The sequence below is a fragment of the Caenorhabditis briggsae genome, assembly GCF_000004555.2.
Source record: "Caenorhabditis briggsae complete genome, chrX, whole genome shotgun sequence".
NCBI lineage: Eukaryota > Metazoa > Nematoda > Chromadorea > Rhabditida > Rhabditidae > Caenorhabditis > Caenorhabditis briggsae.
The window spans coordinates 871,432-898,822 of NC_013491.2; the positions used below are offsets into that span (position 1 = coordinate 871,432).

The following is a 27,391-nucleotide window of genomic DNA, read 5'->3' on the forward strand; positions in this document are numbered from 1 at the left end:
AGTTAGTTTCTTCACCCTCTCGGCATTTTTTTCCAAAAAGGTCAATGTCAAGCCAGATAGAAAAACAAGGTATCACGTTAGTTCTGAAACGTGTTCTGACGTTGGCGTAGGAGAAGGAAACACTCACAAAAATCACCTGTGTTTGTTCTGTTCGGGTCGGTCGGTCGGTACGTTCGTTGAGTTTTTCAAAAAATGCCAGCAAAACACTATTTTGGAAAGAAAACATGTGAAAAGATGCAAAATTTAATGAGGACGCATGCGACTGGTGATGTTTCTGATATAGTAAGATTTAACTAACAAGACCAACCAATCTTCAAAAAACGTTTTTTCTCTTACTGTAGACTGTCTGCATCCGACGTTCAATCTTTGATGACTGAACGTCTGTCTAGATGATTGTTACTGTTCTTTGAAGTTCGAAGAATCGAACGACTCCAGACATCTTGCCCAGCATTTTTGAAGCGGAAGTTGTTCTTTTTTGGAAATTGCTTCTAGCTTTTGAAGATTAATAATTATAGATAACTAAAACCTAGAACAATTCTGTGGAATCCCCACAAAAAGCTATATAACTGACAGATTGAACTCAGCAATAGCTTCAAAGACAAAATTTCTGTAGTTATCAAAAATACGCCTGATATGTTTGGAAATCGGAAAATTAACTAAAATTTTCGTTATTATCACTAATAAAAACAGAAAAGCAAAAATTCAGAAGATATTTGTTTAAAAGTATATAGCAAATTGCTGAGACCTGGGTCCTAATTTTTCCAAAAAAACCCATCACTCTTATTCTGATGTTCTCTTTCAAATTCAGAACATTCAAAGAGCCATAATTACTGTAGTTTGAATTAATCCATGGATTTTAACATTTTCTATATATTTACTGGAATCTCGATTCATTCAAATGATACCAAATCATTCGGATCATTGATTATTGAAATTTTAATGCTTCTTATTCAGAAATCCGTTTCATATAAATTTAATAATTCCCATTGCGAGCTCTTACTCCTAACTTCATTTTCAAAATATGATTCATTCACCAACCGAACTCGAAACGTTTATTTCAAAATGACTCATGTCATTGGAAACAACACTATCTTACCTACACCTACCCGCTTTTGAGGTTAGTTGCGTCATAAAAGAGAAGATCTAGTATTTTTGGCGTCAATTGTTACTTGTTCTTCCACTAACTGTCGAAATCGAGACCAACACCATTTTACCACAAAGTCACGTCATACAGTGTACTTTTCCCGGTGGTTTTCGTTTTGAAATCATCATGCCCGATAGTACTATGGTGTATTGGCTCATTGGCTTCCTAGTACTATTTTTGCCATATGTTCTTTGTGGGTTTTTCGCTTTCTGTAAAACTAGTTTTTTGGAAACTGTGGTATGTTTGCACTTGCTCATACCTCCCGTGGAACTTTCACGTAAGACTTACGGTTAACACAGAAGAGGAGAAAAAAGATAGGAACGTGATGCCTACTACACCCGGGCCAGCACGGCAAACACATGGTGGAAAACTGGAAGTCTTTTCATTGAGATTTTTTAGATGAAGGCGCGGTTTCTATTTGCACAATCCCGCATAATACTGCCGGTTTTAATTCTTGACTCATGTGGTGTTCAAAAGTGAGGTCCTCGGATCATTCCATTACATTTTGTCGTCCGCTTTTTGCTTTTTTTTCTACCACCCATTACCAGCTAGCTTATTTTCATCAAATGAGGCGGAATTTATTTAACAGGAAGTTAAAATTATGATGTTATCAGATAACCTTCAAATGTAGAAACTCTAGACTCGACACATTTTCTTAAAAACATTCCCTTACTTTTCTTCCTCTTTCAATCATTCCAGGTATTATTCCAAAAAAATAGTGTGGAATTAATCCTTCATTAAAAGATCTATTTATCCGTGTCCGTCTCCTCCTGTTATTTATTGTTCGTGGGGACACGTCTTACGTAGATGGGGTCTTTTGGGCTTTTTCTGGACAATGGGATACACATTGAATGAAAGTTTCAAAGGCCATTTTTAAGAAGTTTGAAGGGCTCACCAATGTTTGTGTGTGTAACCGTGTTTTTTTCTTCCGATGATGACCATCACCCCTAAAACGTCATGTTTCTCTGATTTCCCTGTTTCCCCGACCAAGCTCGGAGAACACAAACAGCTGATGCAAAAGCTCCAAAAAAGAACACCGGCTGCTGTTTTATTATATTTACCAAAGATATCAAGAAAATGCAATAGCGAAATCAGTGATTTTGTAGTCTAATTTTTAGTATAGCCTCAAAATGGAACGTTTAGTGAAGGACTCGAGTAAAAAATATTTTTGCGTGTCACCGTGGAGGAAAAAGTAAAAATGGCGCTTGTTTGTGCCTTCACCATTATTTCGCCCGATGAGGTCTGGCAAGTGTTATTTACAACAATGACTAGGACCAAACTTGCCTCATTGTAAGATTCAGAACAATTATGAAAAAAAATAACAGAATAGATGGATGGCTCTGGAATAGATCTTCATCTCATTCTTCGCCGTGCCTCCGGAACACATTTGCTCTAATTTCGCACGTAGGAATAGTAGGTGTAAAATGCTGAAAATGACGTACATTTTTTAATAGGATCAAGGAAAACGGCAAGAGGGAGAAGGGGAGAGAAGAGAATAAGTTTCAGCTGCCGTGGCGTCCAAATATTAGATATTAGTATATAAATTGGCATGTGTGTTACCCCCAAGTTGGACTATAATTTTTTTATTCACTTCACTTTAATTTCTGGTCTGCCTCTCATTTGGTCTTTTTTGTCTAGATATAGAGAAAATGTACTAAATATAGAGAAAATGAGAAGAGCACTCTACTTCAAAACTCGTTTCATTTAGAGAACACCCTAGACGATGTGTTTCGTCGTGTGTCCTCTTTACTCCCGTTTTAATCTTCTAGTCTTCCGCTTCTTAGAATGTTGACAAGTTTTGGAAACGAGGATGTTGTCTCAAAAGGTTTCGTAATAGGGAGGGGCGACCCCCAAACATTATATTTGAAGTTTTTGCCCGACGTCTTCATGAGCCTTTTGGTTCTTCTCGTTCTTAGACCTTGAGATTCTAGAATCCTTTTTTTTTGCTATATATTTTTGTTCTGTCTAATCTGATAATTCTAGGGGTTTTGCGATTTAGATTATCTCTAGTTGCGACAGTTGAAAATGAAAAAATGGTAAGTCTCATCTCATCTTAGTTTTGTGAGAAAATCCATGATTGACCAAGAGATCTTTGTTTTGAAAAACATTAAAATAAATTTTGAAAAACTGTTGAACAGGTAAATAAAGTATGATCTTCAGTTTTAATTCAGGAAAAAAGTTTTTAAAAAGTGTTTTATTTGTTTAAAAAGATACCATACCGTATAAAAATTAGATTTTGGATTGCAGACAAAACTTTGAAGCGGCTCCCAGAAACTAAGGTAACATTGATTGTTTACATATGAATCTTTTTTGTGATAAAACAGATCCAGGACGAGCCAATGCCCTAAATCATCTTAGCCAAACAGGAGGCAGAAACTCGTGCACAGATTTTGGAAAAATAACTGAATTAAATCTACCACACAATCCTAGTAAAATCTTGGCAAAGAATAACAATATTTTAAACAAATATTAAACTGTAGCTTCAGAAAACAAATTTTTAAGCATTATTCTAAAACCGACGCTCTTGAATCTATATCCAGTTTTATGTATATTCAAATTGTAGTTTCCAACCTTGCAATCCTTTTTACGTAGCTCCAATTTTAACATTTTCCAAAGACCTCCAACATTATTATTAGGTTTATCTCCTACTCACTAACGCTGGGGTATTTTTCCTGGGGTGTCCTCCTCACATGATTACTCAATACTATAATAGGAACAATTCCACGGAGAGTAAACCTTGTATTGCGTCACACATCTTTATTTTTTGACTCATTTGTTGCTGGCATCCCATTCATCTCCGTTGTTTTCAGCCGTTGACGAAACAGTAGAGGGGTAATTCAGTTGAAAATGTAGGCGGAGCTTGACGTTTCATTTTCGATAGTCGCAGTAAATCGAATTATGTTCTAGTGGGGCCTTGAAACAATGCGATAAAAGAGGACATTTGATTTTGTATAAAAGTGGATTGGAATGGGCGCAAAACCACCAATCTTATTGTTTTCGCCTCTTTTTTATTCATTCTCCAATTTTCATTTCCTTGAGCGAGCCGAGATTTTTTGTCCATCCTAGCAAATACTTCCGGATAAAATTTGAAAATGCCTGTGTTCCTGTTAGAAATGCAGGTTCCAACTGACAGTGAGCATTTACATATCCAGCTGAATTTCACCCACTCATTTTTGTAAACAAGTCCCCGCAATCAAAACTGACACATCAGGTATTTATGTCAGAAAAACGCAAGACTATGATATCAATTGAGCTTGTCTAAAAAAACAGATTATGACATCAGAACAGATAGTTACCGTATACTCAGAAAGCTGCAATTAAGTCTAGAAGAGTATAACACTAGAAATGATTACTGTTTTTGTAATTTGCATTCATTTTTCTATAAATTTGCACCAACGTCCTACTTCCTTTTTTATTCAAATTTGAGCATAGGTGGTCGTACCAGGAGCAAGATATCAAACTCCCTCAGAGACATTCAATACTAGTATATATGTGACTTTTTGCAATTTGCCACCTTTTAAGTGGTAACTGGATATGATATCCTTTACGGTGGCAGTCTCAAGTGTAATTTTTAATATCTATTTTTGTCTACGAAGAACACTGTGTAGAAGGAATTTTGAAATTCCAAAAATTTTAGGTTAGATTCGAAATTCCGAAAATTCCATTTCGTAAGAAAGAGAAAAAAAATGGGAGGAGTCGTTTTTTTTGGCGAAACGGAAAAAGAATTAATTATATAAAGGTCTTTCAAGATATCTAAATAGAAACACACATTAGATGTGTGCCGTCTGAGAAGTTCATTGAAGCATGGTAGTCCTTCGATCTCTATTCCTTGTCTCCGCTCATCTACTTGAGCTCAAAAAAAAAACGAATGGAATTAAGAGTGCTCCATTCCATCCGCGACTTTTTCAGCCTTCTGCTTCTTTTTCTTCGTTTTTCTCCCACATTCCATTTTCTTCCATCCAACATCATCGCGTTTCTTTTGAGCTTTTATGCTCTACACGATAACTTCCGGGGGCACTAAGCATGTCTAAGTTCTTGGTTTCTCGTTTATTACGATCACGTTTTGCTCATTTATTAGTAGACTTCGAGGATCTTTTGCTCCTCACTATTCTCATAATAATTATTCCATAAATACTCTGAACATGAAGAACACAAGCTATTTTTCTTCAACGTCAGAGGTTTTTTCTCTATTGAAGAGTTTTGGTTCCTAATTATTTTTTTTAGAGAAATACTAAAGCAAAAATGGGAGTAGGATAATCTTAAAGGTTTTTGGTTCTTTAACTTTGTTGCGTTTCATCAAAAACAAGTACAAGAACAATCATGTGAGACGGCTTCGGTTTAGGATGACCTCCTCGTTCTAGAGATTACGGTAAAACGTGTGCTCCACAGATTTCGAATAGTAGAACTCTTCTTTTTTCGAAAAATATCAACATCATCGTCACTGGTGGAAGATCAGAATTTTAAAATCAAATGTGTTCTTTTTTCAAAAGTTGTTTTGCTGTTTTTCGAATATCTCAAAAAAAGTGTTGCGAAAATCCACGCGCATAAAAATGGTTGAGTAGTGATGTATTATTCGATATTTTTCTATATCATAGTCGCCTTAAAACTCAAAACAAAACTTTTCCATATGCGAAATCCACAAAACACGCTCTCGAACATCTGTTCCTTTTTCCTGTTTAATGATTTCTCAAAAGATGATCCCATCTTTTCCGGTTCTATTTCATAGTGATGAGTAGACGCATATACGGTTTTAAGTAATAATTAACACTTACTGAATATCGGATAATCCCTATCAATCGGTTCCGAATGTGGAAAATAAATGATGTCACTTATCATAATATGAGAAATGAGAAAAAAGAGTTGTACACTAACATGATTGTCTCACGAACTCACTCGGAAATCAATCAAAAACAAAAAAAAACGTAGGAAGAAAAAGAAAACATGGTTTTTTTGTCCTTAGAACTTTTGGTTTTTTCAGTCTCAACTAGATTTCACTGTCAGCATTGTTTCATTAAATTATTGCACCTGCGCAAACTCAAAGCGATTTTTGACGTGTCGTTATTAGGTTTTCGAGCAAGCATTTCCATTTTTTTTTGAGTACCTCACAAGGAGACAGAGGTTTTCTGGTTTTTTTGAACTCCAACAAGAGGTGTTATTCTATGCTACTGATAAGAGAGAAGTCTAAATGCTCTCCGAATTTCCAGGGCAAAGTCTAACGTTTTCGTCGCTATCAGAGCAGTGTTGGCTGGCCATTGCGTTTTATAAGCTCTACCATCCCTCAAATCAGCTCATCTATCTTCAACTTGGCGATGAAATAGGGAGGAGGAGAAATAAAAAAATGTTCTCGCCTGTGATTGAGTGTCTTCTCATTCATTCGGTTAAAAAATCACTGATACTGTCATTCTTCACCAACACGAAAAAAAACCAAGAAAGGGGGTTTCCCGGTTCTTTTCCCTTTCCCTCGTCAATGTTACAATCACACAACTACCTCTTATTTTCTTTTTTTTTCCTCCCATCCCTTTACTCCGCCCACCGAGATGGAGACCATAGACGTCTTCTCTTTTGGGCGCCTCCCCTTCTCATTCATCCACTGCTTCTCGCAGACGGGAGCGGCGGCCAAGGGGTGATGGCGCCGCGATGCTTTAAATTGGGAGAGGTGAAAAGATCGTGTGCCACGTCATAAAGTTAGTCCTCCACTTCATTTTCGACCTACACGGTCATTTCTTTAATACACATCCCTCTTTTCTGCACATCCCCCTCAATTCGTCATTATTTGTTTGTTCATTGAGTAGTGCTCTTCTTACCGCCACCGCTTCTCAATTTTATGACCTCCATTCATTTGAAAGGCCCTTTTCAAAACACTTTTTTGTTTCAGTGTCAAATATCTCAACATGAGGGTACTCACTTTCTTGTTCGTCACTCTTGTCGCCCTCGCCACTGTTATGCAAGCCCAACGCTACGATCGGGCCATCTACGAGGCACTTCTGAAGTGAGTTTGATCATCAGATTTTGAAAATACAGAATTCTAATCCTGTAGTTTGTACTTTTAAAGGGAGTTCAAAAGTCGGGGGATTCCAATTGTGCAGATTGTTTTCAAATTGAGTTTTAAAATGCGACTAAAATAGGAATCACTGGAATCCTGAATTAGTTAAGAGCACACAGAATTCGTTAATTACTTTTTTCTCCTATTCCCATTCAGTTTATTTCATTTTCCAGACAAATCAAGAACAGTAGTGGTGACTTAAAGACCAAAAAGTACAAACCTAATATGCCATATTAAAGAGTCTAACTAGATATCCGATTTCCATCAATCAAAATCTAATCCGTGTATATTTCCAGCGACTTGGAACGGGAATTCGTCGAGCGCGACTTGGCGGAACGTGTGCTCGCTAAACGAGAGCTCTCTCGACAGGACCGAATGGAACTTACTGATCGTGTGCGTCGAGCGTCGGAAAAGAAGTCGTATCCACGCAACTGCTACTTCTCGCCAATTCAATGCCTTTTCACGCGGAACTAGAGGCCACACTGGAATTATTCAAACAATCCACCATCTACCATCTTCCTTTTCTTCTTCAACGTCTTCTAGCTACCATCTCGCTCTCTTCAAAAAAATGTCATAACTTGTGATCAAAGAGTCATTCCCATTTCTCTTCCCACCCCAAAAAAGGTTCCATTCCATGTTTTTTCCTACTTCCCGTTTCTCATTGTTTCCCACTCCCCGAAAACATGCTCGTCATATTTCTGATCATCCACCATCACCGCCACCCACCCACTATTCTACTCCAGAAAAACCATCCGATCTCGTCTTGCGGCAGACGCATTGCAAATTTGCGGGTCGCAAAACCCTATTTTGTCAACCAAACCTTTTTCAATTTGTGTTCCGAATTTCAATTTTCGAGCCAAAATGAAACCTGTATCTGCATATACCAAGTACATTTTCGAATCCTATTTTATACGTCGTCTCACAAATTAACACCCAGAAAAGCACAGACACAAACAAACTTCCCTTATCTATCTAGTTCCGTGTAGACTCCATTTTCTGATTAAAATCATCTGTTTCTCAATGAACCCCCAAACGCACACGCACACACGCACAACTTACCCTTTTTTAGTGATTCCTTTTATTCTCAACCTATCCCAACCATTTTTTTTCCATCTCATTTTTTTATCTTGTCGTTAATTCATCTGAAACAAAAAAGTCTTCTTTTTATAAATTGCATGAGAAAGCCATTTTTTGAAATCTGGAGAAAAATGAGACACTAAAAATACGATCGTTAATAATAAATTGTTGATTAAAAGCATCTGATAATGATCATGATTATTGTATAAGCTACATAGAGTAAGATGTTGCTGTTTTATATTCGAAAACATATGAAACAAACAACTGATAAGAATTTTTCGAAAAAAAATTATCTTCCTTCTTTCTTTTGTTGGCCACTTCTTCTCGAAATACACAAAACATTTCAAAAGTGTAATCGGGTTGCGAATCTATTGTACTGCCTTCGCCTTACGGCTAATTTCCATTTCCTGGTACCAATTCCTCAAATGGCAATTGAGAGAGAAAGCTTCTATTCTTTGTTCTCGAATCAATGTCAGTCATGTTACACAAGTTTACCCTTTTGTTGGGCCCACGAACTGAGAAGAGGGATGACACCTGGGCAATTGCTTCACAAAAAAAGGAAGGAGAGGGGTTCGTACTGATAAGAACTCATCATCTAGCACTTTCCTTGTCTGACATGAATGTTGTGCGAGAAATTAGTCCGAGAAATTATATCTGGTGAATCAGAAACCAAGTGGACCGAACGAACGAAGAACATGTGAAATAGGAAGGCAGGAGATAGTTTACGTAGACAGAAGATAAATATCTTGCGGAGTAATGTTTTGTTTTTGATTCAAAATCATGGAATGTTTACATCTATCCAACACACAACAATCATCATGAAATTTTATACTTGATTCTCATTTTGCAGATTTCGTGGAGATAATTTTTCTCGAGGCGATGTTTTGAAAACCTCAGCTCACGTGGCCAAAAGACTCATCGTCAATGTGTTGTATTTTGTTTTCCACGTGTTTTCATACTGGGGACCAATCTATTTCATTTTTGCTGTTTCATTGCATTTTGATGATGTTTACAACGGAATTTTATAGTGTTTGGTCACTTTTTCCGGTTATTTTCGGAGTTCTTCAATCTTTTTTTAGAAAAAAAAAATGTTTGTATCAAAAAATAATATAAAACAACATTGTATAAAATGTGGGCTTTCAAGAGGGACACAGGTTACCGCATTTTTGAATTATCTTCAAATTGAGAAGAAGGGATTTCCAAAAAATGTTTTTCTTTATGCCTGTCACTGCCAAAAATCACCCTCATTTACATTTTTTTCTCTCCTTCCAAACTTGCAGTATCATTGAACAGTTATCAGTTTTCTATCTTTTTTCTTTTCTCTTTTATATTGACTGTTTTTGATTGAACACAACAGAAGGTGATGCGCTCTCATGCGATGCAAAGAAGAGATAGGACCGTGCGTGTGCCTCGCAGATGTTGCATTCCTCCTTTCTTTCTCGACAGTCTTGACGTTTCCAATTTATCGATTTTTCGCAAAAAAATTTTTTCTGAGACTTTTCTGAGTCTTATTTTAGATTCTTTTTGAAGGTACAACGTTTCTCAGATGTTTTTGAAAGTTCAATGTTCCTGAAAATCAACTGTCTCCTTAACTTCAGTTACTCGTGATTTCTTCTTGGAAAAATCAAATTTTTTGTGGCATCTCCTGTTCTAAACGAACAGCTTCATTCCACTATTTCAAAAATCTTTCTCGGAATTTCTATGCAATTTTCTATGTTCCGTTTCTATTTATCCACTTCATTACAGCAACACTATGAGTGTGACCGACAAATTGAAAGAGGGCGGCAGACAAATCACAGCTGGCGGGTCCGCAGGTAAGAGCAACAGATACGTGCTTGTGTTTGTGGGGTCAATCCGAAATAAAGAATAACGATGAAACAACAAATGTCTCTCGTCACACGAAATACGGGGTGTCGTTTTTATCACCTTCATAACGAACGAATTACGTTAGAATTCTTGAGTACACTAGTTTTGCGTGTTCTTGAGTGATTGTTACAGCAAGTAACCTCAGCTTTTGTTAAGACGGTTTGATACATTAGATTAGAAAATCGTAGATTAATTGAGAGGTCACGTCATAGAGCTATAACAATGGACGGTTTTTGAAAAATAGGTATTTTCCACAGTTTCAAAACATTAACGAATTGATTTAAGCCTCCAAAGACCACTTTTTCAATTAGACCGATTGATAAATAAGACAATTTTCATAGACTTTAAGGCGTCCGGGAACAGAAAATGGGGTCAATCTATAAACATCGCGACTGTACGGCATGGAAGAAATTATTCGAAAATTTTAGCCGCGTGATGTTCACATTATGATAAAACCAAATTTTATTCTGTAGATCACAATTGTTTGGTCCAGTTGTTTTTGCAAGTATTGCGACCAAGAGGAACGGAAATAGACGAACATAGAAAATTAGGATCATTCTAAACTCTAAAACAAAAACATACGAACATCCGGGGAGAAAACGTCATGACTGAGCAGTGAAAAAACCCGAGAATAGCAAAACATGCATAGTTATTCTAGTTTTTAAGGGACCCTCTGACAGAACATAGTTAAAAGAAATCTGAAAAAATCTTAACTGGTAAAAATTTTCTACTAAACAAACAACCACATATCTGTCAGTGGGACCATCAATTTTTGGTTTTTAGATATGGTTCATGAGATTAAAACGTAATTTATCCAATCTAATTTTTTCAGGGCTCGTCGAAGTATGTCTTATGTACCCATTGGATGTTATAAAGACCCGTCTTCAATTGGGACAACAAGACAAGGGAATGATGGATTGTGTGGTGAAGACACTGAAAAATGAGGGAATTGGTGGATTCTATAAGGTAATCTACAACTTTTCGATACCAAAAAAACCTTGTTTTCTAGGGTATCCTTCCACCAATTCTTGCGGAAACTCCAAAAAGAGCAACCAAGTTCTTTACCTTTGAGCAGTACAAAATCGCTTTCACACACTCTGAAATTCCCATGCCAGTGGTGAGTTTGAACTTTTGAACTTTCCTTTGTGTCTATTTTCATTAAGAAAGTAAAAATAAAAGAAAATTGAGATCTTCCACATCGAACCGTGTTGAGATTTGCCCCGTCTTATCATATCATCAAAGTTTTCTTTTTTTCCGTAAACAGATTTTCGGATACAGGAAAAAGCATACGGTAGATTATGATCTGGTTTGATACAGAGAAAGTGCTCTTAACTGTTCTTTGCTGTTTCAAAACACAGTGACAAGACCTCCGCTAAGCCATTTTTTTTATCGAGTGTGAGCTTCTCTTATCGTAGCAGTTTCTCGGCATTGAAACAGTATTATCTGCTGGCAGGGACTTATGACATGGAATATGACTCTCTCTTGTTTTTTTTTCAGACGATGTCATTTGCCGGACTCTTTTCGGGACTCACCGAGGCCATTGTTATCTGTCCATTCGAGGTGGTAAAAGTGAGACTGCAAGCAGACAGGAAATCAAGCGTCAAAGAGGTAAACTTTGATTTTCGAGCATTTGTTCTTGAACATATCTACGGGAATGGAAAAAAAGAAAACTGAGGAAAGGAATAAGGATACAAATAATTAATCTTCGGTGTTCCAGCAAAGATCCACGGCGGCAATGGCTAGGGAAATCTATAAAACGGAAGGGTTCGGAACCAGTGGTCTCTACCGCGGACTGGGAGCTACTCTTGGCAGACATGGTGCTTGGAATATGGTCTACTTTGGTCTCTACCACAGTTGCAAAGAAATCATTCCGGATGCAAAAGTTTGAAATCTCCACATCGAACAAAAACTTATAAAGACGAATTTACAGCAAAACCCATCAGCAAATCTGATTGGACGAATTGCATTAGGATTCACCGCCGGATCTCTGCATCTGTTTTCAACATTCCATTCGACGTGGCCAAAAGTAGAATTCAAGGACCACAACCTGATCCGTTGTCGAGAAAGTATAGCGGAACTTTGCAAACCATTTCACTGGTGTACAAGGAAGAAGGGTAATTATTACTTGATTCTTGTGAAATAACATGTACTAGAAGTTCTGTCAAAATTTCTCTAAAAAAGGAAAAAAGAAACATCTGAAATAATTAATCCAATCAAAATCCAAGCGAAAAACTATAGAAGTTATAACATCCGAATGATGAAATACCTCTAAATGTAAAATTCCAGTTTTAGTTTTTTTGCAGAAGTGTGCTCAGTATTACTCTAGTCTGACTGCGATGCGCATTACCCGCAAAAATTCAGTATGAAAAGCATCGTTGGACATATAGCGGAAACTAATTTTTCTGAATAAATGCATGACCCTTTGATACCGTATCTCGAAAATTTTCTATGTTTGCCTATTTTTCCTACTTTCCCGCGTTTTTTCGTGAATTTTCGCCTGATTCTCATCAATCTTTGATTAGATTCCTTATCAAATAGAAAAGAGAGGAAAAATACAATAATTTTGAAATACAGTATCAAGCACCCATTAATTCTGTAAAATTAAAGCCTTCGAAGTTGATCGAATGATGCCTCTGACTGTAACTGTTTTGCTACAACGCGCGTCGTCGGAAAACTAGATTATTAGTGACTTAAAACTTTACTGCAATTCGTTTAATCCAAAAAATTGAAATTTTGCTGCTAGTAGTGTCTATATTTTATTGAGTTCGATTTCTGAAAAAAGAATCTTTTCCAAATTTTCCAACAACATTTTTCAGATTTGGTGCTCTCTACAAAGGACTCCTCCCAAAAGTGATGAGACTTGGCCCTGGAGGAGCTGTCATGCTCATTGTCTACGATGAAGTGTACGCTTGGCTCAAGAAGAATACTTAATTAATCGACATCCACAAATTCTATCCATTCCCATTGAGACAAATTTTATTTCAGAATTCTGTTGAGTATCAAAAATGTGTGTTTCAAGTACAGTAAAGCAGGTATACGGAAAAAATAAAATTTGGGCGAATTTTCAACAATTGCAGAACATTTGAAATGTATACGGTAATTTAAACGATTCGCGTTTCACAGAAAAAACTACTTTGAAATGAACTAAAATACTAACAATTGGAAAAGACAGGACAGAAGAAGAGAAGATGAGATTCGTTCGGAAAGAAAGGATAGATCGCAAAGAAAACGTTGGCATAATCTTGAAAGATATGCAGGGTTACAGTTGAAATGGTACTCCAAAAGGGAAGCTAAGCTAAATATGACAGGAGATCTTTCTGAAGAAAGTATAGAAGAAAAAAATGAAGAGCTTTGAAAAAAATGGTATAGAGAATTGAAAAAAGAAAAAGATTATGTAAATGGAGTCATTGAATGAATGAAGACGCAGAGTATCGTAAAAAATAGTTTTGCTCAATTTTTGAGCCTTAGTTTCAGAGAAAAAAAGTAGAAGAAGTAGTTGTGATTTTAGAAATCGCGAAAGCAATGGAAAAGAAAAATTAAAAACGTCATAATGACGAATGGGTAAAATTTATACAGTTCCAAAAGGTAAGATTCGTTTTTCGGAAAGAAGTGATTTCGTTGAAGTGAATAAAACTGAAAGAGCTCATAGATAAATTTGGGAATTTGTAAAATCAGAGATTAAAGGAAAAGTTAGGAAGGAAAATTATGAAAACGGGTTGATGCTTAGAGAATCTCGTAAGTCTTTGGAAGGAACAAATTGTAAACGTTGTGGAAGCTCCCTTCAAGGCGCATGTTGGATTCTGAAAACCCTTGTTTTTTTTTCAAAATAAAACATCTAGAGTGATACAAGATTCAAAAGTATTCGGACGGAAGGTTTTTAGGTCCATCCCAGAAGAGAGGTCCCATGATGAAATCATCGAGCCGTCGATCATGAAAGTGGTCCCAACCTTGTTCGGAAATTATAAGGCATATTGATTCGAAAATTTCTAGAGAAAGTCATTCAAAAATAAGCTCAAAGTTTTTATAATTCTACTCTATTATGTTCTTCCTGTCATATAATAGAACTAGAAAGTCAATCTCTTACCGAAATATCCAGTCATTCCAAACTCCGGCAATTTGAACTTCTTCATGACTTCCACATCGATCGCATTCATCTCGCGATACTGGTCCACTAGTGCACGTAGGTGAGCAGTGTCATCATCATCACCCGCTGGTGAAGAGAGCATATTTGCATTTTCATCCAAATAACACACCATTACATATTTTAAATGAACTGCTGGCAGCTTACCAGCAGTATGAATGTTATTTCGTGCCAAATGGAGTTTAATCACTTCCAACGCTTTTTCGACTGCCACCATATCGACGCAATTTGTGGCACCAAGTGGTGGGTCCCCGAGACGGACGGTGTCAACTTTAATATCAATGTAAGAAGTTCCTTTCTCTAGATCGCCTGCAGAAAAATTTTTGCGAAAATTTACAATTTGATGAAATGAACTTACAACTTCCTTTTTTGCCAACGAGACAGTTTTCATGAATACAGACTGTTGGGACAACGTCATTGAAATCTCCCTCGACTCTCTCACCAGTGCAGCTTTTCACTGAAAAATGCGGTTCTTTTATCTTTACTAGGGAATGGTCAGAACTTACCTCGCGATCGAGAAATACCAGAGGTTCCATCAAAAAGAAAGTCATTCCTTGGTTGCAAAACAGTTTTCAAATTTTGCTAGATGGCCCGGAGAGCCGAGATATTTGTGTTCCAGAATCGACCAATAAAGCATGTAAATTTCAACTTTTCATCACGAGCTCCCTCCTCCACTCCCCTCTCACAAACACCGGTTTCTTAACCGCCACCGTTCATCATTGCAAAGCGTTTCTCCGGTGGCCGAGGGGTGCGCGCGCTTGTCTGGTAATCTTGTTTTGCGGGTTCGAACCTACCTTCTTTTAAACTTTTTGTTTTTGAATTTTTTGGCCATTCATCTGTTTTTCACTTCTTATTGTGATTTGGGTATCCATAAAAAGTTACCCTAGAATTTTGAAGAATTTAAAATTTTTTCGAATTTTCGAGGTTTTTCAGGACCAACATTATCGAAAAAGTGGATTTTTTGGTCAAAAATCTTCTCAATATTGCTGAAATGAATCAGTCTTTGCACTTCCTCGCTGTGTGTGAAATACCGTCTTCCGTTTTCCATTCTTACGGTCATTTTTTCTAGCAGAAGATAAAAAAAAGGAAATCGGAAATCTGGAAATTAGAATACAATTTTCTCATATAACTCGACGTATTCCGTACCGAAGTTCTGAAAAATTTATCTGAATGCTTGATGTCTATCAGTAGCTGCAGCAATGAATTTTTCGATAATGTTGGTCCTGAAAAACCTCGAAAATTCGAAAAAAATTTAAAGTTCTTCAAAATTCAAGGGTAGCTTTTTATGGATACCCAAATCACAATAAGAAGTGAAAAACTGATAAATGGCCAAAAAATTCAAAAACAAAAAGTTTAAAAGAAGGTGGGTTCGAACCCGCAAAACAAGATTACCAGACAAACGCGCGCACCCCTCGGCCACCGGAGAAACGCTTTACAATGATGAACGGTGGCGGTTAAGAAACCGGTGTTTGTGAGAGGGGAGTGGAGGAGGGAGCTCGTGATGAAAAGTTGAAATTTACATGCTTTATTGGTCGATTTTAAACCACAAATATCCCGGGCCATTTAGCAAAATTTGAAAACTGTTTTGGACCCAGGGAATGACCTTCTTTTCGATGGAACCACTGGTATGTCTCGATCGCGAGGTAAGTTCTGATCATTCCCTAGTTAGTAATTGAGAAAACGCACTAGTTTTGCTGTTTTTCCCGCGATTGTTCTTGCTCCTGAACCCAATGTAGATCGGTGGGTCATATTTCACCTTCAAGCTTATGTTGAACAATCCCACCTTGAGTTTTGGATCCGGCTCGAGAGTTTTCAGAATGTCAATCTTGCGAGCCAAGAAGTATTTGTATGCGCTGGCGATCTCCACAATATACTTAATGTGACGTGGCTTGATGAATCCATGAACACGGACGTCGTCTAGGTAACAGACATCCTCCTTCTCCATTGCATGGGTTTGTCGAACTTCAATCACCGGTTTGTTTTGTTTGTGAGATTCAAAAGTAAGTGGTTGATCCTCAATTTTCAAAGCTTCATTGACACATTGACAGTTAGCAAAGTTGAAAACAGCAGCATCGAGCAATCGCTCCCAGAAGAGAACATGCTCAGCGTCAGCCATAACTGATGGGTAGAGGTCAGTCATGAGAGACAGAAGTGTTTGGTATTGTTTCAAACGATGGAACGGGTGGTCCTTGTTCACAACGATCTCGACGAAAAACTGGAAAACTGTGGGACGAAGAGAGAACAACTCTCGCTGCTTCTCCATTGCCAATGGATGCTTGATTTTGTGGTTTCTCAAAATATCCTCAGCGGCCTCCGGATTTTGAGCAGCAATCAATCTCATCAAATCGTGATGTGAGGCATAGTCAGTTTCCTGGATCATGTCTACGTTCAAATCCCGATTGAAGGCATCGTGTTGTTGTGAAAGCTCTAGCATCTCGTGCTCAACGCTATCCACTGCAATACTATTTTTGTAAGTTTTTTGATGCATACTTAAAAAGCACTCAAACGAGACCTAGGCCGAACCTTATGCTTTTTTCCAGATTCTATACTTTTTGACCCAGGTATAATACATATGTAAATATTAGGTTGGCGGGAAAGTCTTTGTCACTCTGTTTGTTTAATCACTGTTCTCGTATATGGAGGCTGTGTATGATATCGACTCTAGTGAATAACAAGGTGATAAGAACCTTCCATATAAACAAGTCCCCATTTCCTTCCCTGCTCCTCATCTGTAATTGAAACGATATGTTTGTTCCCACTGCTATTCACATCAGACATGTTTTGATTTACCTCTTCCTATCTCACACCACGATGAAGGATTCGGAAACTTTCTTGAAGAATGTGTACAACACACATGCCCCTCACTACAATACTATTCGCAATTGGTTCCATCGTTTCGAAAAAGATGACTTCTCGCTCGATGAAAAGGATCGCTCTGGGAGACCCCGTGAGTTGGATTTGGACAAGCTGAAGCACGCATTGCAATCGGATCCATTTCAATCTAGCCGTGAACTAGCTGTCACATTCGGAGTTCACCATAGCACAGTCCTTGAAGGTTTGAAGTCTCTTGGAATGAGAAAACTTTTTGGTCGATTCATACCTCATCACCTGACTCAAGCCAACCTTGACCGCCGAGTCGACGATTCGATTACTCTTCTCACTCTCCACGCGGGCGATCGATGGCTGGACCGGCTAATAACCGGAGATGAGAAGTGGGTCTTCTACGATAATCCCCACAGGAAATCCCAGTGGGTTGGAGAAGGAGAGAGCCCACAGGATGTCCCCAAACCCGACCTTCATCCGAAAAAAGTTATGCTCTCTGTGTGGTGGGGAGTGGACGGCCCCATCTACTGGGAACTTCTGCCCGAGGGCAAAACAATAACTGGAGACCTCTACACTACTCAACTACGAAACCTCAAGAAAGCAGTCGACCGTTCGGCCCTGAAAGACAAGAAAGTGTACTATCAACATGATAACGCTCGCCCACATGTTTCGAAACAAGTGAAGCAGGAGCTGATGGGATATGGATGGAATGTTCTCCCTCACCCCCCGTATTCTCCTGATCTTGCTCCTTCCGATATTGGTTATTTGGCGATATGACACGTGCCTTCGAAGGAAGAAGCTTCAATTCCCGTGGAGCGGTCGAAGCGGCACTCAAACAATACTTTGCCTCACGCCCGGCTGGATTCTACCGCAATGGAATCCATAAATTGAGGGAACGTTGGAGACATGTTGTTGATAATGATGGACAATATAATTAATTATTCGGTTATTTTTTCTTTGAGAAATAAACTATTGAAAAAGTGACAAAGACTTTCCCGCCAACCTAATATGATAGGAGAGCCGGCCTCTAGACCAGGCCACTTATTTCAGGAATGCATAAATGCATTGTCAGTGCCAGAAAATGAATTTTTTCAGGTTTTACTTATGGCAGTCACGGCTGCTTATCAGGAGGACTGATACTGTTTTTCAATGTTTCAATCCCCCGACATACCTGCCATTTGAAGGTTCATGATGACAGAATGAAGCCAAGCCTGGAAAACGATTTTTGTTTGAAATGAAGAATAAATATCGGAGACGCATCAGAAAAACGCCACAAAAAACGGAAAAAAAAGGTAGTCATGGATCTATATGCATATTCATGTCCATATGAAAAGCGTATAAAAAATCGGGATGACAGCTAAACCATTTGTGTCGTCGCTTTCTTTCTCGACCACAAATAATACGAAAAAAGCTATGATATCAAGTGATTTTTTTCTGAGAAAAAAAACGAGAATGGCTTGAAAAAAAGGAAGGGACATGTGTGATTTGGAGAAAAGAAAAAGGAAAATTCGAAATTTCATTGGCTCTGATTCATTGGGCTCTGCAGAGGAGGCGCCCGCCCGTCTTATTAGCTTTTGGTACACATGTCGAAAAACGGAAGAGCCGAAAAAAAAACGGAAGCAAAAAAAACGAAATCAATTTTTTCTATGACTGAAAAATATCAAAACTTGGTTTGTGGTAACTAACGCTAGATGTGGAAAACCGAATAAGTAAAATTCAAATAGAACACAGAGGGAATCTCCATAAAATTAGAAACGAGGCACCTGTGTTTCGTCGGTTCCAAGGCCGTTTTTGTTCGCGGTATTCACTTTATGTTCTGGTATAGAAAGGTTTGAAACAGATCGGTATCTCGGAGAAAAATTTAATAATTTCGGTTTTTTCTTCAAATCAGAGCAAAGTGATTATGAAGACCCGAAACATGGCTCAAGCTGCAAAAAATTAGATGGCCGGCCGGGCGCCTTCCTGTCAAAGAACACTGACAGCTGCCCAATAGAACTCAAGTCGTAAACAAAAAAAAGAAATGTGGGACACCCAGTAGTAGGCGTGCAAAATAAAGCTTCTGTGTAAAAAAAAAGCGACCAGGGCATCTGCGTTGCTTCACTTTTTTTCGAACCTCCTGGTCAACATATTTTTGCAACAATTGGGAAAGTGAAATATTTCAAAACAGGAGTTAAGGATCCAAAATAGCTTATATTTTTCCAGCTTTCAGCAATTTTTGTGTTTGATATGATAGTCGAAAACAAAGCTGTTTCTTTCGGTTGTAATTTTCAATATGATGCACGGTTTGGTCCTCCAGTCACTCACGACTCTTTTCTGTTACTCCTACCATACTCAGTAAGAACCATGATCAAACATCAGACCAGGCAGTCGCAGAAAAATGTTGCGAAAAATTCACAATACTGGTTTGAACTGAGCCAATTTGGGCTGATGAAATATTTCACAGATTAGACGCAAAATAAAAAATTTTTTATACTTTCTAATGCTGAGAAACTCTCACGTTGATCTCACGATATTTTTGACACATGACCTAATTTTAGTTCATAACCTATGAGAAAACCAAGACGTATCATCGAAGAGTGGCATTCTGAGTAAAGCATACAAGATTTGTATGATTGTGACCTGACAATTTTCAGCTTGCACCACTTTTGGAACTGATTGACAGTTATTTTTTTTTTGGTACAAACTCCTCAGTGCTCTTTTCAAGAATTTTCGAGTAAGTATTTTGGATAACAAATGAGAATGAGTTCAAATGTTTGCTTGTAAGAGAGAGCAAAAAAGAGAGAGAGAGCAAAATGTGCACCCCCTTCCTATATATGTCTCCGTTCTACTCATTGCTTTCAATCTTTGTATTCTTCCTTTTTTGCTTTTTCTCTCTTCAAATCTTCTCCTGCTCCGATGCGACACAGAGAAAGAGCATTTGTGCTTTTCTTCTTATGCATCGGTAAGAGGACAGAATTGGGAAGGAGGAAGAGCGCAAAAAAAACCCGAGCTCACAATTCTTCCTACGCGCCGTGGCGCCGTGAGGAAGCTGCTCATCTTATAATCGATAGACGAGCCGCACGAAGAAGCATCAGAGAAAACTGGAAGTGAAGAGACCATATCGAAAAGGAGCTGACACCGGGCGCGCCCCTGAGCGTTTCTTGAAGAGGAGCCGCGGCAAAAACTGGCTGAATCGAGGTACACGCTTGGGCAAAGAAAAACCAGAAGACGTTGACGAGCAGAAAAAAGAATGAGTGGCGAGGAAGAGTAGAGCCAATTTTTTATTGCTTCATGAGAATTTAAAAGAGATTATTTTAAAACAATGAAGAAAAATAGTAAACGTAGAAAGAATCACCTAAAAGAGGTTCACTACTTCGCAAAAAATACGAAAAATAATTCAGAACCCTATTTTCGGTTTTCCTCTCGTAAAAGCTATGACCAGGAAAGGAGAAAACAAGCCGCCCAGACAGAAAATATATGGGTGGGAAGCCGTAAACAAAAAACAACTTCTCCTGCTTTTTAGTCGCAAAAAGCTTCTTAGAACGATGCTCCTCATCTTCTTGACAATTCATGCCTTTGCGCCTTTGTGTCGAAAAAACATTTGGGGACGTGGCTATTACGTTTCATGGACTCGCATCGGAAGAAGGATGGGAAAAACCGGGGCCAATTTCCGAAAGGGATGTTTCAATGGCTGTTTCGAATAATTTATTGTTTTGTGTGCACCCAAAAAAAAGTGAAAGAGATGGAAGGAGGGGCGGTGCCAGGTGGAGATAGACATAAAACAACAAGCGGAGAATTGAAGGAAGCGGTAAATGAAAGAATGTAGGAATATGTCAGAGAGCAAAAAATGGAAGAAGAAAGGAAGACACGCGTCTCGGGGAAGCTAATTGGAATATAGAATGAATCTTCTATACGTGGAGGTTTAGACAATGGAGACAACGAAAAACGGATTACGAGTTGTTTTGACTACCGGGGACTCCCACGAGCAGACTACGAGTCACAAAGATCAATGGACGCGCTGAAAATGTTGTGTTTTTTTCGGGAAGCTAGTGTGGCTGGTAAAAAAAGAAGACAATTACTAGGCGGGGTCAGAATGCTTGGAGGTGGCGAATGATGGATAACCGATGACGTGAAAGGAACTCGATAGGTTTGGCACTTCCTATCTGCCTTAAGAGAAAAGCACATAAACATGTCTTCTGTCTGCACGAAAATATGACTGGAGAATAGAATCGGGACACTCAAAGGGAAACATAGCAACTAAAAGGACGAGCTTGAAAATTATAAAAACAGACAGACGGCTACTGTAGAACTGAAAACACTGACTCCAAAAGTATGGTTGTATTCCTTTTAAAATTCAAAAACATTAAAAATGGCAAGACATAAAAAACATGTTTTCTAGATATTTTGCTTAGTACATGAGGAAACAATCAGCGCCACTGCCGGGTGAGCTACTCGGGTGCAAAGCAGACTGCCAACCAATGGCCTGCATATTCTCGGCGTGATTTTGTTCCATAAACTGACCCCAAACTATTCGCTGCCTCACCTCCATTAACAAACTTTCTTGGTTTTGCTGGAAATTCAAAAGTGTAATTTCAATGGTTTTGCTGATAGCTGGAAGCTCGGAAGCGGTTTATGCGAAAAAAAAACCCTATAAAAAACCCGATACTTTCAGAATAACTCCAAAATACGTGGTTACAACCTCAAACCCTTCCAAATTGTGTTCGAGAAGAGACCAGAGAAAAAGACAACATTATGTTCAAAGAGGCATTGAATGCTGATCTTGATGATGCTCTTGATTTTTTTTTTCTTGCTGCAGAGCTTGTATGAGAGAAGAAGAATTGCCTCTGGGCTGCTCGGAATCGAATAGATGTGACTCTCTTGTAAGAATGTGTATTGAAAAAGGGGGAATGCATTCAGTTGGAATTATGCGCATGCTGAATGTGAATATAAAAAGTAAAAAATATAGGAAGTGTTCCAAGTAGATTTCTAGCGCCTTTTTTATGATCAGCGGCATTCTCAAAGGGATTTCAAAAATTAAAAGATAAAGCAATGATATAAACATTTTCGGGAGAAATCATTGGGGATGAAGACGGAGGAAAAAACGCAACACGGAATCATCTTCGAATCGTGTTGGAGACACCCGTTCAATGACACGAAGAGGTGTTGTCAAGGTTGATCTTCTTCTCTTCACTTGAGTGATTGTTTTTGAACAAATCTGGTAGACGTCGAACAGGAATTTGATTTTCAATCTATCTCTGTTTCTCGGCCAGTGGTTTGTGTTCTTGTGGCCAACAAGCACTGTCCATCGAAAGAAAGGTATTAATTAGGAAAGACGGAAATCAAGAGGAACTTTTAATAAGAAAACGCATCGGAAGTCACCGTGGATAAAGATCCCAAAACAAAAACTACCGTAACCTGTACACAGTTTTATTTTCCCAGAGTTACTTCGATATTCACTGGTTACGACATACTTACTGGTTTGAAAATGGTAATCCTTTCATGCTTTCTTAGAGACGTGTTTGGGGTTATTCAAGGCTTTGTATTGATGCTACCCGGATTCTAGCTAATAGAGATACTATGAGTGATTTACTACTGTCATTTTTTGAAGGATTAAAAGGACGGGTTAGCCCCGAACATCCCACTGGTGTTTACTTAATTTCTAAAAGGTGAAAGGTTTGAATAAACTTGTCAAAAACACAAACAGAGCCGTGAAACCTTTCTCATCAAGCCAGTAATTTTCTTCGCCTAGAGTCAACGCCCCCTTCATAGAAAGCTCAAAAAACTGAAAGATAAAAAAGTGGTTGTGTTTCGAATTTTTTGTTCTTGGTGAAGTATTTAGAATTTGAGAGGACAGTGAATTAGTTGAAACATTTTCTGCAAAAAGGAAATGAGATGTGTGCACGACACGACACAAAAAATGCATTTCGAAAGGGACAGCGTCTTCTATCGATAATTATGTGCATTCCAAATTCCAAATGAAAAAGCTAATTCGAGCTTCACTCCTTTCAGTTTTGATCACGCGGAGGCAATTTTTTTTTAACCAAAAATTTTTGTATCCATCTAATGAAACAAGGTCGAAAACAAAAAATGAGGGAGCCAGCAATGAACCAGATGCCTGGAGTATAGAAGAGGAGTAAGCTCACAAACATCCAATACATGTGATAAACAATTCCAATTGGCACTAGAAAAAATAATAAGATTGTGATATACATTAATATACCCAGAAACGTTTAAACCTTTCTTCAGTCGGTCCTGAGAAAAAATCTAAAAGGGATATTTTGAAGGTTTTCAGAATTCAGACTAGAGAATCTGGAGCATTAAAAGTTGCATGTTGTCAAGAAATAGAGCTGAAAGTATTTAGATATTTTATAAAAAAATTATATCTGAAACTTCATATGAACAAATGTTCTGTCCAAAATATAAAATGTTGAACCATAATTTCTTCGAAGGGTTAGTTTTTTGAGCCAGAATCTTGAAATTCGAAAAAAAAATCACACGAAAAGTATTATTTATTATCTGTTAGCAAAACTATAATGAATCAAATGCTGAACCCAGATTCGCTTGCTACTATTGACCCCATCCAAAAAAGCAAAAAGAATTCCGTCGAGCCGGATTCGAACCAGCGACCTAAGGATAACCACTGACTCTACAGTCCTCCGCTCTACCAACTGAGCTATCGACGGCACACACGCTTCGTCTCTATTCTTGTAGACATAGTGGCCAAGAGACCAAGACAGGGAGAAGAGAAGAACAAGGGACGCACACATACAAACACACACTCGTTTCTCTAGTACACTCCGAGTGTGTATTTGACCCTGCGAGAGAGGGTTCTCTCTTTCTCTCGTGTAGTGTTTTAAACTAATATAACTAGCTTTGAACACTCCGCGCTGTTCACAAACCCTGTTCGAATACCCACTCCATAAAATGTCCTAGTCTTCGTAGGGAATAGTTTTCGGCTCTGCGACACTGAAACAACTTTTTGAAAAGCGTAAATATACAAGTTTTTAAGAAGGATAATTTCATTGAATACAGAAATGAAGTTTACAGAATTTTAATGATTCCGTGGATACATCATTATGTATAGATAATGTTACAATAATTTTTGAATAGAGGGGAATACTTGAAAAGAAAAACAGTGGTAGATGGGCTGGATAGGTAAAATGAAAAGAGTGAAGCATTCAGATGATTTGAGCGGCTTCAGATAAACTTTTCGAGAGCAAAGAATCCGACGATTATGCAAGCAACGACCACGACAAGGGCAGCCAACTCCTTTCCAGTGTTCTTGTGAGCCGTTTGGAACTCTTTTTGAATCTCTTCTGGGCTAATGGCCACAGCAACGAAGGCTTTCTTTCCCTTCTTGGCCTGGGCAGCAGTTGGAACAACTTTGTTGAGAATCGGCATGATGGCAAATGTTCGAGTGGAGTCTGAAACAGTATTTGTTGAAAAAAGAGACGATATATTAAGAAGAAGAGCAAGGGAAAGGAGAACCGCACTGCCAGCCAAAAAATAAGAGAATGCATGCAAGAAGAAACTGTTTGATGAGACGTCAACAACAATAAAGAGCCTACAAGGGGGTGGAGAAAGATCGACCAAAAAATTCCAACACATGCACACAGTGACAGTCACTCAAATTTGCATGCACAGTATAGATTTTATGAGTGAGAAAAAGAGGAGAACAATGGAAGATATAGAAGATATACAGGTGGGAAGGGGTTATGATGACGTGGTAGTAGCGAGGACCATTCCCAGAGGAGGAGTTGAACGATCAATAGAGCGTTTCATAAGAAATTTTTTGGGAAATACATAATAGACAAGGAAGGTTGAGAGTGTAGAGATAAGATACTCGAGTAGACACTGGAACATAAAATGTTTTCAATTTAGCAGGGCGCGAAAGATTACATTCGGGTCAAGCGACAAAGCCAGAAAAGTATTGGAACCCTACATGCGCCACCAGAGAAGTGAGCATGTAGAAACACGTTTATTGGAAATTTAATTGAATACTTGGCCTACTCATACCTTTTTTCCGAAATGCGACCTAATATCTGATCAGAGAAAATGTCAAAAAACCAAAACTAAATGAATAAATTCAGTATTTTGTTTGAAAATCTACAGTACCCGTAAAACTAAAGTTACGCGAAATACTTATCGACTTTTGAGTAGACTGGTTGCTCGATTAAGTAACGTTTCCCATATTTTGAATATGTTCTGGCTAATTCATATATCTTATAGTTTACCAGGAAATGTAAAAAAGTTCAGCCTTAGTTTTCACCTATAAGATGTGTTTTCTACGCACATACGTTCATAAAACTACGATAGTTTTGATGTATATTGTAATACGCTCTGCAGAAAAAAGGCAAATGGTTTGCTTTGTTTTTCAGTGGTTGTGGAATAAAATTAACTCTTATTAGAAATGGGACAGTATTTTTGATATACACATACAACAAGATCGATACGCTAACTCCAGAAAAAAATGAAATCGGCTATTAATCTCACATTGCTTTACTTGTAGCGTCGGTAGGCAAAAAACTATGCAACCTGTCAAGGCTGGAATTATTTTTCTCTTGAGATGTTACTGCCAAAACATAATATTTGAAAAGAAGAGACGGGCAGAATCATCTCTAATTTCACAGATTGAGTAGGCTTCTATTAGAAAATTTAGCTCAAAGGGGGGTCATACTATTAGAGGTTTTTAAATTCATATTTTCAGCTCCATCACATTCGAAACGATTACAAAACTCCGTTACGTCCTCTCACTGTCCCGAAACAAATTCGGCGCAAATCTGGAAAAATTCAGACGATAAATTCTGGAAGCTGTCGGAAAAGACAATCAGAAAGCTGGAAAACAATTGGACATTCATTTCGATGAGCCAAAAATGGATAGAAAGAATTCCACGTGGTTCGCGTATAAATTCAGAATCTGACACTTACAAAAAAAGCTTCCAGGACCTCTGTATGCTTCTATTTGACTCGTGAGAATGCAATTCTGGATTATAAACAAATCACGGCGCTCATCTCCCCTTCAAATGGTCATATCTCAAAACTCCATCACATTTTCAAAGTACAGAATGTTGATGCTTGCTTTCCGAAGACGTCCACATCGTCTTCTGAATCCACAGCACCAATTGATATTCCATTGAATACTCTGATCTTAATTGGAGTCGTTGGATTATTGATTATTGCACTAATTAGGCTTTTAATTTTCGTTTGCTGTCTCTCCAAGTATCAGAGATATCTGAAACAGAAAACCAAGAGAATGAGAAGCTCATCGAGGGCTGGAAGCTATTATAAATCGCCGAATTTGATTCCACCTTCATTACCAGGATACATGTAAGTATAGTATTTTGGGGATAGTGGTCAGAGAATTTTGGAATCTAAAAATTCTCAATAGCTTTGAAGAAATCCCGAAATTTTTCGAAATCCATTACCTACAGTACCAGCAATAATCTACCATTAAACCTGTATTAGAAGGGCCCTCCAAGAGGTGCTTGAAAAAATAGAAGTGATCCCTGTAATAGAAGGGCCCTCCAAGAGGTGCTTGAAAAAATAGAAGTAATCCCTGTAATAGAAGGGCCCCCATAATAGAAGGGCCCATACAAAAACTTATTTTTCAATTGATTTTTAACCACTTTCATGATTGTGGAACTCGGCTGTCAAGTTTCCAATCACTTTGAAAATTTTCGAGTGTATAATACAGGCCTGGATTGAAAACTTTGCATACACGGAACTTTTTAAAAATTCCTAGTATTTCAGCTATTCGCCAATTTCTGAAATACAGTTTTTTCGCGATTTCAGTACTAAAACGGGTGTCTTTCAGAACTCGGCAAATATCTGAAAAACTAGGAATTTTATAAAATTCTGTGAATGCAAAGTTTCCAATCTATGTCCGTTTCACATCCTTCAAAATTTTCAAAGTGATTGGAAACTTGAAAAACCGAGCTCCATACTCTTGAAAAATGGCCAAACTGACCGAAGAAAAGGGGCGATAAGTAAATTGGTATGAGACATTAAGAACTCATTAAATTAAGCATACAAGATTTTTTCCTATATACTATATATGATAACTCTTTCTTGTATCTGTTTTGCTAAGAACTAAAAGGGATTCTGAAATAACGAACAGAAATGTGAAAAAAATGAATTCAAGGAACCGAGACAAATGTCAGCTTTCAATTTGAGATATACTGAAGCTGAGCTAAATTCTACTCAAGGTTCTAGCGGCTTAAATTTATAAAAATGACCAGGATTTGACCAGCATCCGGAGGTTTTTTGACAATTCGAAATCATCCACGCCCTACACGCATTATTGGAGAGTTCGAAGCAC

At 38.0% G+C, this 27,391-nt stretch overlaps 4 protein-coding genes and 1 non-coding gene across 5 annotated transcripts; 2 read left to right on the forward strand and 3 right to left on the reverse strand.

Annotated features, from left to right (window-relative positions):
• Nucleotides 1-7,035: 7,035 nt before the first annotated feature.
• CBG16393 lies at nt 7,036-7,661 on the forward strand (the record flags this gene model as incomplete). Its single annotated transcript, XM_002643599.1, has 2 exons — nt 7,036-7,133; nt 7,484-7,661. The coding sequence occupies 2 exons, from the start codon at nt 7,036-7,038 to the stop codon at nt 7,659-7,661; spliced, it is 276 nt and encodes a 91-aa protein (XP_002643645.1).
• Nucleotides 7,662-10,017: 2,356 nt separating this feature from the next.
• On the forward strand, nt 10,018-13,061 carry CBG16392 (the record flags this gene model as incomplete). The annotated part of the gene is made up of 7 exons (XM_045238759.1): nt 10,018-10,078; nt 10,963-11,096; nt 11,140-11,247; nt 11,628-11,738; nt 11,848-12,012; nt 12,061-12,244; nt 12,967-13,061. 7 exons carry the CDS (start codon nt 10,018-10,020, stop codon nt 13,059-13,061), a joined length of 858 nt encoding a protein of 285 aa, XP_045095855.1.
• A 792-nt stretch (nt 13,062-13,853) lies between these two features.
• On the reverse strand, nt 13,854-16,759 carry CBG16391 (the record flags this gene model as incomplete). Its single annotated transcript, XM_002643597.1, has 4 exons — nt 13,854-13,930; nt 14,215-14,580; nt 14,630-14,728; nt 15,958-16,759. 4 exons carry the CDS (start codon nt 16,757-16,759, stop codon nt 13,854-13,856), a joined length of 1,344 nt encoding a protein of 447 aa, XP_002643643.1.
• A 6,913-nt stretch (nt 16,760-23,672) lies between these two features.
• CBG28967 lies at nt 23,673-23,756 on the reverse strand. Its single transcript is given in 2 exon segments — nt 23,673-23,709; nt 23,719-23,756. It is a non-coding gene (tRNA).
• Nucleotides 23,757-24,270: 514 nt separating this feature from the next.
• Nucleotides 24,271-24,474, reverse strand: CBG27400 (the record flags this gene model as incomplete). Its single annotated transcript, XM_045238760.1, has 1 exon — nt 24,271-24,474. The coding sequence occupies one exon, from the start codon at nt 24,472-24,474 to the stop codon at nt 24,271-24,273; it is 204 nt and encodes a 67-aa protein (XP_045099767.1).
• Between the last annotated feature and the right edge of the window lie 2,917 nt (nt 24,475-27,391).